At 39.3% G+C, this 14,354-nt stretch overlaps 1 protein-coding gene across 1 annotated transcript; it reads left to right on the top strand.

Annotated features, from left to right (window-relative positions):
* Window positions 1-6,300: 6,300 nt before the first annotated feature.
* LOC122888574 (protocadherin beta-15-like) lies at window positions 6,301-12,396 on the top strand. The gene is made up of 4 exons (XM_044223199.1): window positions 6,301-9,339; window positions 10,220-10,281; window positions 10,381-10,493; window positions 10,811-12,396. The coding sequence occupies exons 1-4, from the start codon at window positions 6,811-6,813 to the stop codon at window positions 11,080-11,082; spliced, it is 2,976 nt and encodes a 991-aa protein (XP_044079134.1). The 5' UTR covers window positions 6,301-6,810; the 3' UTR covers window positions 11,083-12,396.
* The last annotated feature ends 1,958 nt before the right edge of the window (window positions 12,397-14,354 follow it).

Genomic DNA, 14,354 nt, shown 5'->3' with positions numbered 1-14,354 from the left:
TTTTAGCTAGGTGTACCTAATTAACTGGCTGCTGAACGTAATTCCACAGAGGGTCATGCATTAAAGTTTCACAAAGATTTATAGGCAAGCTCAGAGGCTATTGAACAAGGAGAAATTACCAGACTGCTCTTCTATCAAGGGCACTGTGACCAAACCAGAATAAACAACCAAATCTAGTTGGCTGTGCATACCCAACACACCACTGGCTGTCTTATTACATTCACGTTTCCACACCATGGAGAGCGACAATGTTGACGGCTCAAGAAAAACAAGATATTAAAAAAAATAATAATAATAACTTTACTCACCATTAAAAGTGTCGCTGTGGACAGTTTCTGGATAAAATCTTAATATCCTTCCAGTGTTTTGTGCACCTGGAGGGAAGGTTTCTCTCGAGGTTCAGCAGCACAAAATGGGCCTTCCATGAGTGAAGCATGGCTCGCCTACAGTATGTTCAGTAAAAATGTGAAAAAAGTAACGTTATGGGAAAAGAAACTTTCACACATGGCAAAGAATTAGGCAGGGTTTCAACTATTGAACACCTGAGTAAAGGGCTTGTGTGCAGTGGTGGGCCCAAACAAAATACCAGCGGTGAAATGTAACTAAGTAGTTTTACTTAAGTGCTGTACTTACAATTTTGAGATACTTAAAAAAACATTTTATGCTATTTACTACTACTCCACTACATTTCAGGAGGAAATATTGTAGGCTACGTTTTACTTCACTACATTTGTCTGACAGGTTTAGTTACTAGTTTTTGTACTTTTCAGATTACATTATTTCATACCCTTCCTGTCCAGTGAAAACCATGCAAAGTATCTCCAAATTTGGTGATTTTAAATTGTCCTGATAAACTAATCCTCCTACTTCTAAAACTAAATAAAGAATTTTATTTTTAACTTGGATTAGCTGGAAAATGAATCATCACAAAGCTGAAAACAGGACTGTTTTTCTGAGCTCATCAACAGTTGACTTTTTAGAGAGAGTATACGTGGTTTTCACAGGGCAGCGGCGCTACAAACATTTGATGATCTTATAAAATTGGACGCATTGCTGTAGATTAAACTACCCAGCAGTATGTAAAGTAGTTAAAATTAGCACAGCCTTATACAACTACAGCAGTAAAATGCAACATACACATTAATGCACCAATAATATTAATCCAGAAACATCATATATGTATGTAGAATGAGTATTTTTACTTTTGATACTGTAAGTACATTTTGCTCATAATACTTACATAATTTGAATTTTTTTAATTCAGGACTTTTACTTGTAGTGGCGTATTTTCACAGTGTGGTATTAGTACTTTTACATAAGTAAAGGATCTGAATGAATCTGCAAAATACCACATGAAGTGCACAGCATGGCAAACTGCAGGGACTGGTAGGCCTAATCATATCTTTGATATGATTTGACATCACTGAATCCCACTGGTAGAATGTAACTGAATAGCTAGATTTACACAAATACTGTACTTGAACTGTGTATTACTTTCCCTGCATGAGTAAATCCACTTTGTGCAACTTTATACTTTTACTTCATTACATTTTCTAGGCAAATATTATACTTTTATTCCACTACATTTATCTGACAGCTAGTTACTAGTTATTTTGCTGATAAAGGTTTTACATACAAAACATATAATCAGTAAAATATGATGCATTGCTATTAAACTACCTATTGTAACAGTACATAAAGTGGTTAAAATGTGCTTCACTTTGACCAAGTCCAACAGTAAAATGCCACTTACACATTAATGCAACAGGAAGAACAACCCAGAAATAAAATATTTGATAGTATAACATTCACATTTTTCTGCATTTTCCATTTGATATTTTAAGTACATTTAATACTTACATACAATGCAATACTTTTATTTGTAATGGAGTACTGCTACATTGTTCTATAGACCTTCTACAAAGTAGACATTTATTTAACTTGTCCTAGAGGGAAAAGCACAGTTGCTACTAATAATGTTATAGATGGCTCTGTAAGCCATGACAGTATGACACAATATCAAGACCCTGAAACTGAAGCACTTAAATGTAATTTAGCCATCATTCATTTCACTATTTACACGTGTGATTTTTGTACTGTGACATGTCAAAATATCTTCTGTGAAAAAGATGTATTACTACTTTTACTTTACTCTTGTACACCAACACAGGTGTTTCTCTGGCTGACCAGACCTCTATGGAGGACCGGAACTGCAAAAATAAAGAAAGAAATAAAGGAATACTCAATATTACTCAATAAATATATTAATATGCCATTAAATGCACCAAAAATAATATCAATATTAATTTAAGTATTAAATAATTTACAAAATGTGACACCAATGGATATGTCTGGTTTAATTTGCTTCTGGATTTATTTACATTTGTATTAATTCACATATGTATTTACTTTTTCATTTAATTTTCCATTTTATTCATTCATTTGTACATTTCTTTATTAATTTATTAATTCATTAATGTATTTATTAATTTATTCATGTATTCATTCATTTATTTATTTATTGTTTTTATTTTTGTCATTCATTTTTTAAAATGTATTTATGTATGTATTATGTATGTATATTATATAGGTATATTACTGGCTCTGCTTCCGCAAATCACCAAAAGTTGAAGCAAAGCTGCCTGGAGCTCTCTCAAGAGACTCAGCCTAACTATGGGTCTTAAGCTAATAAGCTAGCTCGCTATTCTCAGTACGTGTCTATCATGTTTCCTCAGTATGCCTCTATCATGTTTCCAACTTGCTCTGCGCTCATGTGGGTCCCACAGCTACAGTAGCTTGGAAAACAGCGATATGGAGCACTGAATATGATTAATTTACTGTTTATCAGACCATAATGAGACAAGAATTAGATTGGAAAAACGATGCACACCACTGGAGCAGAGTGTTTCTGGGGACCAGGCCTTGCTGATCACTGTACAAAAGCACACAACTTTTATAACTTAACTGATTTTGGTAAAACTGGATCATATTTTATGGAGGGAATATTTTCTGGTCTTCCCTCTAATGTTTACGGAGTTTGCTGAATACCAAGCCTTTATGATAGCTCAACACAGCAGGTCAACCTCAGTCAAGAGCCGTCTCCACTGCTGTCTGCAGTCTGCTTCTCCTTTCCTGCGAAAGTAATGATCATAGCAACAGAGGAGAATCTGGCTGTCTAACAGTCTGTCCTCTTGGGAAAGAAGACCATGCTACGCAGAGTGAGCAGTCTCTCTATTGATGCATGGTGTTGGTGTGTTGCAGCGCAGAGAGGGATGGGGTAATTGTTTAGTCTCTCCATATCCAGCGTTGACCTGAATTGCTCTGTAATCTCTGAGTCTGCATTTTATGAGCCACTTTCTTCTTCATATGCCAAATTGTCCTCATTGGCTGCTGTTAATGTGTGCATGTAGCCATCTCTTTGATGGTTTCTTAGCATAAACTACTAGTACTTGGAACAGATTAGGTTAGAGTGGATGGGTGGGAGTAAGACGTGTAACTGCAGACATGATGACTTTTTAGAAGGTGAAAAACCCATGAGCCCAGTTATAAATGTAAGTCATTAATAAATGGCATTTCAAACCATTCTGCAGTTACAGAATTTGAATTTAATCGACGGTCATAGGTTTCTCACTTTTAGTAATTTGTAAATAAAAATGTTAAAGGGACAGTTCACCTTAAAATCAAAAATGCATATTTTTCCTCTTACCTGTAGTGTTGTTTCTACTATCAGTAGAAAGAAAATAGATCCTACATGAAACTGCTCACAACAAATCTGTGGATTATCTTGAGTTACCAGGTCATGATTTCTGGAAAGAGACATTGCTGTCAACTACAACGTCCCTGGTTCGAATCCAGCTGGGGACCTTTGTTATATTTCTCACTTCTCACTTCCTTTTGCTCTCTAAAAAAGGCATGAAAAATGCCAAAAAAATATTTTTTTATAATGATTATAATAAATTGATTCTGTCCAGATGCAATGCAATGGTCAAACTGTCAACTTTTAACTGATCTATAAAGCCAGCAATTACAACTTTTAAATGGGTGCCTTATTAGAAAGTAGGTAATGTAGTTTTTGAGGCAGTTTTGAAAGAGGACATGAAGTACTCTATCAGTTTAGAATGGGGATAATGAAATGCTAAGATAGAGAAATTCCCATATGTTACTGTCAGCTTCCTTCTGTGGACTGCATGTGTGACATGACTGTTTACAGTTGATGCCATGTCAACAACATGTCATAATGTCACTGTTCAGTGAGGTGGTGGTTGCCTCATGCACACATCAATTTGTAAGTGGAAAAAAGAGAGAGAAACGGGTTCTTTCCAGAGGCTTTCTGAGCCAACTATCAGTGTCAGGAGCTTCTCATGTGACAAGTCCAATAACAACTTTTAGCTGTCCCTCTTTCCTTTGACATTTATGTCAAGTTTCAACAAACACACTGAGCCTATAACTTAGGTGATGACCTCATGAAAACCCATGTGCTGCTAAATTTATAGGGAGCAGGAAGAAGAGTAGATTCACATAAAACAGTGAAGCTACTTTATAGACAGCATGGACACAATCTGAGTTTAATGGTGGTTATAATACCTGTGAACATAATGTTGATATGATGATAAATATCAAAATACTGGCACCATAACAATTTCTGTAAAAATCGAATGAGGACAAAGGCCTTTATATCTCACCTCCTCTAATTCCTTTCATTCACTGATTTTTTCTGTGCTCTCAGGGAAAAGATAACAACATTTTTGTGGTGCAACAAAGACTTTAATAATAAACACATTCAACCATGCGCATGAGGTAACATCCAAATGGATTTTTTTGCAGACTATTGAATTGCTTAATTTATTAATGAAAATCTATGTTTACAGATGGAATACCCAAATTGGAGCCAAATTTTTTTTTTTTCTGGTAATGTTATTTGTTCTATTGGGTGCATTTGATAAACTCAAACCATCACTTTCTTTCTGTACAACCCCCATGTGAATGTATGCACACACTCTCACACTAGGGCACAACCTTTGCCTGTTCACCAGACTGTCGAAAATCATACTGTGTGTTAACAATTCCCATACTATTTTATGTCTCTGTTTAGCATCCCGTTCCCATAGCATGTCTGCTATTAATATAACAGGAACATACAAGTTGTATTTGTATACTAGTGACAAGACAAACAGGAGAATAGATGATGATGAGAATAAAAATTCCCTCATAACCATAGCAGTCAATCATGTGAAAAGTCCTTGCTGTCAGTTTGCTTTTGGCTCTTGATACCAGGTGGTGCAGAGCATCTGCACTTAGTTACACTCAGAACATGTTACATGACAGACATTTTACCATTTAAGCGGAATGCACAACACTGTTTCCAACTAAAACCACTTAAGTGTTAAAAGCTGCAGAATATAGGCTAACCTATTCTAATCCCACAGTTTTAAAGCTTGAAAGTAGTTAAAGACAAAGGGATTGATATTCTATTTTTACCCTTGAGTGAGGGGGGGGGGGGCAAAGTGAAAGACATTGTGTGTGTGTGTGTGTGTGTGTGCAAGAGAGAGAGAGAGGGAGAATGCCAGAAAGATAATCTCTTTTGTATTTTTGATCCCTAAATGTGGTGGTTGTGTCCCCTTATCCCAGCTACTTAGTTTCTGCACTGCGTAAGTGATGCCATGCACTTAGGCTGTGAAAAGCAGGTCAGTATGACCACTGAGAGAAAACCACATGTGCATCACATGGATAGCCCTGGGATTATTCCTCACAAAATGTCTTAATTCCTCTGTTCACTAATGATCCAGGGAAAATGCCCTCTAATCTCCATTCCATTAATTAAAAAGAGCATGAGCCCATGGAAAACCTCACCATCTGCTGCAGTTTCATTCCTGCAAACAGATTGTGTTTTCAGTTTTTAACCAGGGGAACTGGGTTCTTCAGAGCAAACGGGTAGAGCATGCATTGAGGTGGATGGTAAACAGATACAACTGCTCTATTTGAGTATTAATACACTGAAATATGTTGAAAAAAAAACAGTTTTAAACAAGCACAATCCCTGCAGGGTACTGTGATGATGTCTGGGAATTTGAGCTGCTTCCTGAGGACAATCTTTTAACTTACAGACTTCAAACCCACACTGTACAGTGTTTCTATAATAACTAACTTCATAGTCGTTTTATAGTAAGTTTATAGTAACTGTTTCTATAATAAATATATGGACTTTCCTTTTTTATAATGAGAATGCTGTAATACCATCTCTGTATTCTTCTAAAGGATTGCTATAATTCTTTTTTCATTAGGTAAGGACTTTAAAGCTGGTTTGAGCTGAGGCTTCCTCACCTCTTTTTCTCTGATTTGAAAAAGTTTCAACAAAAAATGCTCACTTCCTCTGATAGCATAAACAAAAATGAAAGGATTTTCCTATTGATTTCCTTTCAGTTCAAAATGATGAGACACTCTTATAAGATATTGAATCAAGTACGTTTGACCTGCGGTCAAAGCCTAGAGACTGTGACATGAATTCGATCGGGCTAGTAGGCAGGAAAGATTATCCGAGCAGATGTCGTTTCCCCCTATTGGAACAGTAGGGCCAATAATAAACACACGCACACACAGACACACACAGCCTAATCTGACATAGCCTAGTAGCCCTTGCACATCCCATTCTCTCTCCTCTCTTTTCTCTCAGGCAGACAGTCGCTGTTCCAGTCCCACCAATGTCAAGTTTTTTCGAGACTGTATTTTGCACAATTCTGCCTTAATCATTTTGTATGAGTACACTACAGAAACAGTCTTTGGTGTGAGTTGCGGCATTGCTTCAGCCTACAGATGGACACACAAGGCGCGAAGAAAAGACTTTGTGGGAAGTGGCATGTTTTGTGCCGTTTTGTGTTGTTCACTTGTTTCTTGGATGCAGTCTGGGGACAGATTCGCTACTCAATTCCTGAGGAACTGGAGCATGGAGCTTTTGTTGGCAATATTGCAGAGGACCTGGGCTTGGATTTGGACAAGCTCTCTGCGCGCAGATTCCGCATAGTCTCAGGTGCCAAGAAGCAATATGTGGAGGTAAATTTAGAAAATGGAGTTTTATTTGTTAATGAAAGAATTGATCGTGAAGAACTATGCGAGCAGAGTTTGTCCTGTTCTTTTCACTTGCAAGTGGTCATAGAAAGCCCTCTGGAGCTGTACAGGGTAGAAATGGAAATTCTGGACGTGAACGATAACTCTCCTAGTTTCCCGTGGACTGAGTTTAATCTGGACATATCTGAGTCCGCTGCGCCAGGATCCCGTTTCCCACTCGAGAGCGCACAAGACTTGGACGTCGGATCCAACTCGCTCCGCACCTATTTGCTGAGTGTAAATGAGCATTTCCTTTTGGATATACAGACGCGCAGTGATGGCAGTAAATTTGCAGAACTAGTCCTACAAAACCCACTGGACAGAGAGCAGCAAAGTGCGCATCAAATGGTTCTAACGGCGGTGGATGGGGGCGCGCCGGAGAGATCCGGCACTGCGCAAATTGATATCACCGTTTTGGATGCAAATGATAACGCGCCTGTGTTTGAGCAGTCGTTTTACAGAGTGAGACTTGCTGAAAACGCACCTAAAGGCACAGTTGTCATAAAACTTAATGCGTCCGATTTAGATGACGGTCCCAATGCTGATATTACCTATTCATTCAGTGGCCACGCTCCCATCAAAGTGCGCCAGCTTTTCAGCGTAGACTCGCGCACGGGGGAAATCAAAGTCAAGGGAGTGATAGATTATGAAAAGGCCAGGATGCATGAAATTTATGTTCAGGCTAAAGATAAAGGCCCCTCCGCTGTGGCGGTTCACTGTAAAGTGCTGGTGAACGTTTTGGATAAAAATGACAACCTTCCAGAGGTGATTTTGACATCAGTGTCCACACCTGTGCAGGAGGACGCGCCCCCGGGAACGGTGATAGCCGTCATCAGCGTGATGGACAAAGACTCAGGTGAAAACGGGAATGTGGACTGTGAGATCCCCCATCACGTCCCATTTCAGCTCCACTCATCCTTTAAGAACTACTATACATTAGTAACTTGTGATTTTCTGGACAGGGAGACAGTCGCAGAGTACAACATCACACTTACCGCCAGAGATATGGGCTCTCCACCTCTATTCACGAGGAAAACTATTTTAGTGCAAGTGTCTGACGTGAATGACAACGCGCCTCACTTCAAACAGCCTTCATATACTGTGTATTTGACTGAGAATAACGCGCCGGGAGCATCAGTTTGCTCGGTGACTGCACTGGATCCAGATTCTGGTCAAAATGCATACCTCTCCTATTCTATCCTGGAAGGTGATATACAGGGAATGCCTGTGTCCACATACGTGTCCATAAACTCAGACAACGGGAACATTTACGCGCTGCGATCCTTTGACCACGAACAACTTCAAAACTTTCAGATCACAGTTCAAGCTCAAGATGCCGGTTTTCCGCCTCTGAACAACAACGTTTCAGTGAATATCTTTATTTTGGACCAAAACGACAATGCACCTGTAATTGTGTCACCAGTTCGGCAAAACGGCACAGCACCAAGCGAAGCAGTGCCCAGATCAGTTGACGCTGGTCACATTGTCACCAAAATCAGCGCGGTGGACGCAGACGCAGGTCAAAACTCGCGTCTTTTTTATCAAATGCTCCAAGCAACAGACCCGAGCTTGTTCAGCATTGCTCTGTACACAGGCGAAATCAGGACGATACGCCAGTTAGTGGAGAAAGACCCCAGGAGGCACAGCCTGGTCATTCTCGTGAAGGACAATGGTCAGCCACCCCTCTCGGCCACAGTTTCCATCATTCTGTCAGTGGTTGACAGCCTGCCAGATTCGCAGCCCGATTTGGGTGACCTGTCACTAAGCCCGCATCACAGCTCCAACTTCACCCTGTACTTAATCGTGTCTCTGGGCGCAATCTCCTTCACATTTCTGGTGGCTATTATTGTCCTGGTTGCAGTGCGGAGACTGAAGGGCAGACCGTCCAACCGAGAGTCCGACGTCCCCTCCATCAGCGGGTGTTGCTGCTGCTGCTCTCGCACAGAAACATCCACCACCACAGAGGTGTTCAAAAAGTCCAACTGTAATGTTCTGGTGTCCACGGGCGCGTCCGGCTGCACGGAGGCAAACAGCAACGGCGCACTTCCTCAGGTCTACTGTTACAAAATGTGTCTGACACCGGAATCGTCCAAAAGTGACTTCATGTTCCTCAAGCCCTGCAGTCCGGTAATGTCAGTTCAACAGAATAATGCCAAGAGCACAGATTACCTGACCTCTGGCTGGAGCGCACTGGACCGTAATGAACTGGCCAACAACAGAGCAGCAACCCCAAACGAGGTAATATCCTGAAATATACCGACACATACAAGTCAACATAACAGAGGGATTATTTCTCTTATCATCCACTATAAGAATTACACATCCCAAAACTATATTCACTCAGTCATGTCTCTTAACTAGTCGTCCTGCTGTCTCACGTCAATAAGAAATGACAGAAAGGTTGACTACAGGGCAAATGTCACAATGCATTTTACACACTAGGGGACGCTGTATCATCTATCATACTGTATTCATTTCTGTTTTTAAAAGGGTTTTGGATGAAGGGATGTTAAATTGTAAAATGTAATAATAATTGAATGTGTGAAGAATAATCAGATGAACATCAAAGATATGATATTACAACTTCTTCAACGCCTGTTTGTTATAGGATAGAACAACGCACAACTATATATATAGTGTTTTGCAATTTCAATGTCATATGCAAGCAATCCATTGGAAAATGCACAAAATACCCTGCAGTCTGGGCAAATTACCACAGTGTGTCAAGGTGTGTGACACAGGCATAGCAGCAGGTGTTGCAGGGATAAAAGAGATGCACATTTTTATCACAGACTTGAAGCTGTCTCTTGATCTTAACACTGCTGTTATATGTGTGCTCTACTCAACAGCATCAGTATATCCATCAATATTAAACCTCACATTAGTCAGTTAGGCAGATTAGTTAATAGCTAATTTTTGTATAAGACAAACATGAACAACAGACAAAAAGGCATCTGTCAGTCAGTCATCTGACTTTGACTAAACAGTATCTCCCATGTCTGATGCCTTTAGCCATACCATTATATATACATGAGTGCATAGAGACATACATGTAGTGCAATTGTTCTGTTTGAGTTGGTCATTGAGTTGTTTTTTTTTTAATGTTTTAACTGTGCAGCTCAAGTATTCAAACAAGGACTGGACCTGGACCAAGAACCAACGCAACTCAGCATACAAGAGGTGAATACATAGTTGAGCCAATTACAATACACACGCATGCACAAACACTTACATGTGCACATCTAAACTTGTACTTGTGCTGTCTCTTTATCTCGTCAGGTATAGCTCAGCAAATATGGAGGGCACGCTTTCTCGTCACCAAAAATATGATGCTGATGGGTTTTCCTGCTCCGTAGCACCACAGTACTGGACCTGGGGAAACCATATGAATGGTAGGTGGCAACTGTGCAATTCGAGCTCATTATTGTTCACATGAAAGAGGGTGGTGGGGTGGGGGTTCTCCTTGTGTCTGTGCCTAAGGATTTAGTCTGAAATATAAAATGGTAAACTGAAAAGCAGATAACACCAGGCCCCAAAACTGGGGGATTTTAATGCATCAACATTACTTAAGTCCCTGCAGGAGGTGTTTTGCTTTTCAAGAAGATGCCTTTAAAGCTACTTCATTCAGATCAAGTATACTGTATGTAAATATGAGCTTTTGCAGAAATAATCGTCTGATACAAACTGTAATTTATGCGCATTTTTACAGACTGCAAGATGTCTCTTCAAGAGGGAGCAGTTCCTAACTACTCATGGGCTCCAAAGTACACCCAGCCTCATTCTGAGCCACCAGACTACCAGCACAATGTATACATCCCTGGCACCACGTCTGACTACAGTACGCTGAAGTTGGCACCCAGAGGAGAACTGGATGTGTACAGCACTTTCTCTACTTTTGGAAAGAAAAAGAGATTCATCTCAAACTATGAACAATCTTTTGACAGAGATGATGGTCTCATAAGCAATGATATCTTCAAATGATACACATACAACACATACCGTATATTCTGTGTACGATACATATGCCATTATCTAGTTCCATTAATAACTGTAAAATGCTTCTCCAGTGAAAGTATTGCTTTTAGAAGCTGACAGACTATGTTTCTCCTTTTTCCAGTGGAATTTAATACCACTACTCACCACAAGTATATTCTTATTTTTGTAAATACTGAAATAAAGTATAAATAAATAAAGTCTATTCTGAGTCATGACGGGATCTCCAAGTAGCAGAGGATGACTTTTCCATCATGAAGTCGTAGTCTAGTTTAAAGGCAGTAAACCGGAACACTAGAAAGAAGGTATTTCTTTTCCAGCTGCAGTGGGCTCAGGTAAATATGATTTGATCTGTTTGGAGGCTGCTGGTTCTCAGTAAGGTCATAGTGAAAGTCTAACTCCAAAAAAGGTTCATGATTTCAGCAGCTTATAGTCTATTACAGGAGGGTTGTCCATGTACCAGTCACTCCTATGTAGACACACCATTTTGCAATGCTGTGTGTCAACATTGTGAACCAATTAACTGTACTAACTAGAAACATTATACTTTATAGCCTTCAAAGTAGAGGTTTCTACCTAAATCTAACATATTTAAGATATGTATTTAAAGTACTGTAACTGCTATACTCAACAACATGGAGAATCTTTGTGGGCATTATTTTTCTCAAATGCTGTAAACCTTGAATGGATAATCAAGCAATGCCACAGTTACAGTTTTCTTATAAGTTCGACTTCTATCATCCAACCATGCCTGGTGCATTTAGTGACAGGTCATTTGTTCACAAGTGTATTAAATCTGAATGCAGTCCAGGCACAATGCGCAAAGCAACCAGATGGTAGAGGTAATTTAAAACAGAAGAAAGACTCAATAACAAATGCATCTATTTTCAGAAATGTGACACTGAAATGATGAGGGGAACTATGTACAACACCCAGGGGTTCATTGAGGGATTGTGTTGCAAGGAATAGCATCACATGTCATTTTACTCTGGGCTTGTGCAGTAGACCATTACACTGACACATCACATCCACTTGTTGACACTTAGAAGGGCAAGACCACAGGTGTAATGCTACTACAAATAACACACACGTCTTGGACCACTCACATTGTTTGACCACAAGCAACTGCTGTGTTTAAAGAGACATAATTCAGTCACTGGTTATATGCATTCCCGATCTGTATTTATCATTGGGTCTGATTTGTTTATCTACAGATGATTACACAGTTATGCTTAGACGGACTAATCACTCTGTATAAAGTCTATCTGTACATATTAATATCAATAAATCTGTCCTCAGCTCTGTAGTTGTTGTTTTTTGACAGAACAACCATACTTATATTCCTGTCATTGGTGGATAATATGCTGAACCAATGTGTTTATGTGGCTCTGACATAACTGCTAGAGTAGCTTTGCATTGGTTTCACCATGAATACTGTAAATAAATACATCAACAGTGAAGGAGTGAAAGTAAACTTTTACACCCTCAGTAGCTGACAGTGAGATTTTCTTTTACATCAGAGCAGTGTAAACAGTGTAAATCACAGTATAGATTGGTAAGCTCAAATGCAATTCCATGGCACTGAGAGCACTGACTAAAATGTGTCAGGAGCACGATTAGCTAACTGGCTTCAAAAGTCCCTGTCATAAAAACAAAGTGGGGGCAGAGCTGGCAAGGATGCCGCTTGCCTACATTGGCCTTGCATGATGCCTGTAAAAGAGCTCTTTACAAATTCATTCATTCAGTCATTCAGTCATTTTGTGTCCAGATGCTGACACAGATTTGTCTCCAGAGGCATCAGAGGCATCAGAGGCGTGAACCATGGAGTCATATTTTCGGTCAACCCCACTGCGCAATTTGAACCATTTTTTCCCAGTTCCCTCCCGAGATGCAATCAGGACTAGTAATTTCAGCCAACCCTGCTACATCTAGAAGTTTAGGCAAGAACCCAGTCTTAGACATGAGAATCCTCACTCTACGACATGGACACCTATGTATATGAAACCTATGGAAGAAGTTATTATTATTACTGTTGTCTTGTGACTTTTCTCTTGACATTCTGGTCATTAAACCCAGGGTTTCAACCACTACTCTGAAGATAATCCTCAAGATCCATTGCCTCTAACTGAGCTATTGCAGACCAGTGGGTTAATCTTGGGCTTGGGCCTGACTGCCTCAGTGAACCGCTTCATGTTCAAAACGTTGAGTGCCAAGGGTTTCAGATTTATTTTGAACTCTCTGAAGACCGAATCAGAAGGATGAAACATTTGAGGAAAAAAAATCTATTAATATCCCTATCATTTAGAGACTAGCAGGAATTTAAAATACAAATACAGATAGGCCCACAACTATATCCTGCCAATAATTACAGACAATCAAGCCAAGATTTATCGTTGGCTGTATCACAACCAGTACCAAAAACAGCCAGGCTTAGGAATCATAATATGTCCCATGTGCTATAAGCAGAGACAAACATATGTAAATTTTCTGTGCCATGTAAAATCTGTTTAGAGCTCAATCTGTGTTGCTGTATTTCTTTTTATCTCCCTCTATCTCTCCCAACAATCCATAGCTTCCACAAATCTGGTTGAGCTGAGGAGTCTCCCCTTTTCTTCCACTAGAGGGTGCCTTTTCCTCATAGACACCCCTTTGGAATAAACTAACCACATACATAATATATCTTCCTCTGATGACATAGTGTGCATGCATATATTAAAAAAAACACAGGATTTTTGCATTTTTATTTTCAAGGATTTGAAAATTAAGTTTAATTAAGTTTAAATAGCCTACATTTAAATGAATTTGTAAAAAAGGTTCAGTATATGATTTGTATATCATTTAACATGCCGAAATTGCTACACTCATATGTATATGGTGGATACAGTAAATGCAAGACCACATTAAAATGCTACTTTCATGTCTCATGTTAACCAGGAGATCTAACTAATCCTCTCTCTCTCTCCTGCTCTACACACTGTTATATAGGACAGGTGGTGGGCAGGTGGCATTGCCTTTATGAACACTATATGTAACAGCTAATATGGCCATGACTCCTATATCCCTTGCTTGATTAGAAACTGGGTGAGAATGGCCTCTGGAAATATATGACCTTGAAAGAAAAAAAGTATTGCAAATACATAAATATATAAATAGATTCAGTTATGGGTGATCCATAAATAGATTATTATTGACTATTTTGTTGTCAAAGGTGGCAGTGGCAATACTAAAAATGCTTATCATAGGATTTTTGTTCATTGCTT

Source organism: Siniperca chuatsi, linkage group LG14, assembly GCF_020085105.1.
Source record: "Siniperca chuatsi isolate FFG_IHB_CAS linkage group LG14, ASM2008510v1, whole genome shotgun sequence".
Taxonomy (NCBI): domain Eukaryota; kingdom Metazoa; phylum Chordata; class Actinopteri; order Centrarchiformes; family Sinipercidae; genus Siniperca; species Siniperca chuatsi.
Note: the sequence above shows the minus strand (reverse complement) of the source record. Positions and strands in the feature narration are given on the sequence as shown.

Bases quoted from the DNA above. Each gene is read 5' to 3' on its own strand.
- LOC122888574 (XM_044223199.1), top strand. From the start codon at position 6,811: ATGGACACACAAGGCGCGAAGAAAAGACTTTGTGGGAAGTGGCATGTT. The intron at 10,282-10,380 runs GTGAATACATAG...TTATCTCGTCAG, and splicing joins CGCAACTCAGCATACAAGAG to GTATAGCTCAGCAAATATGG. The intron at 10,494-10,810 runs GTAGGTGGCAAC...GCATTTTTACAG, and splicing joins CTGGGGAAACCATATGAATG to ACTGCAAGATGTCTCTTCAA.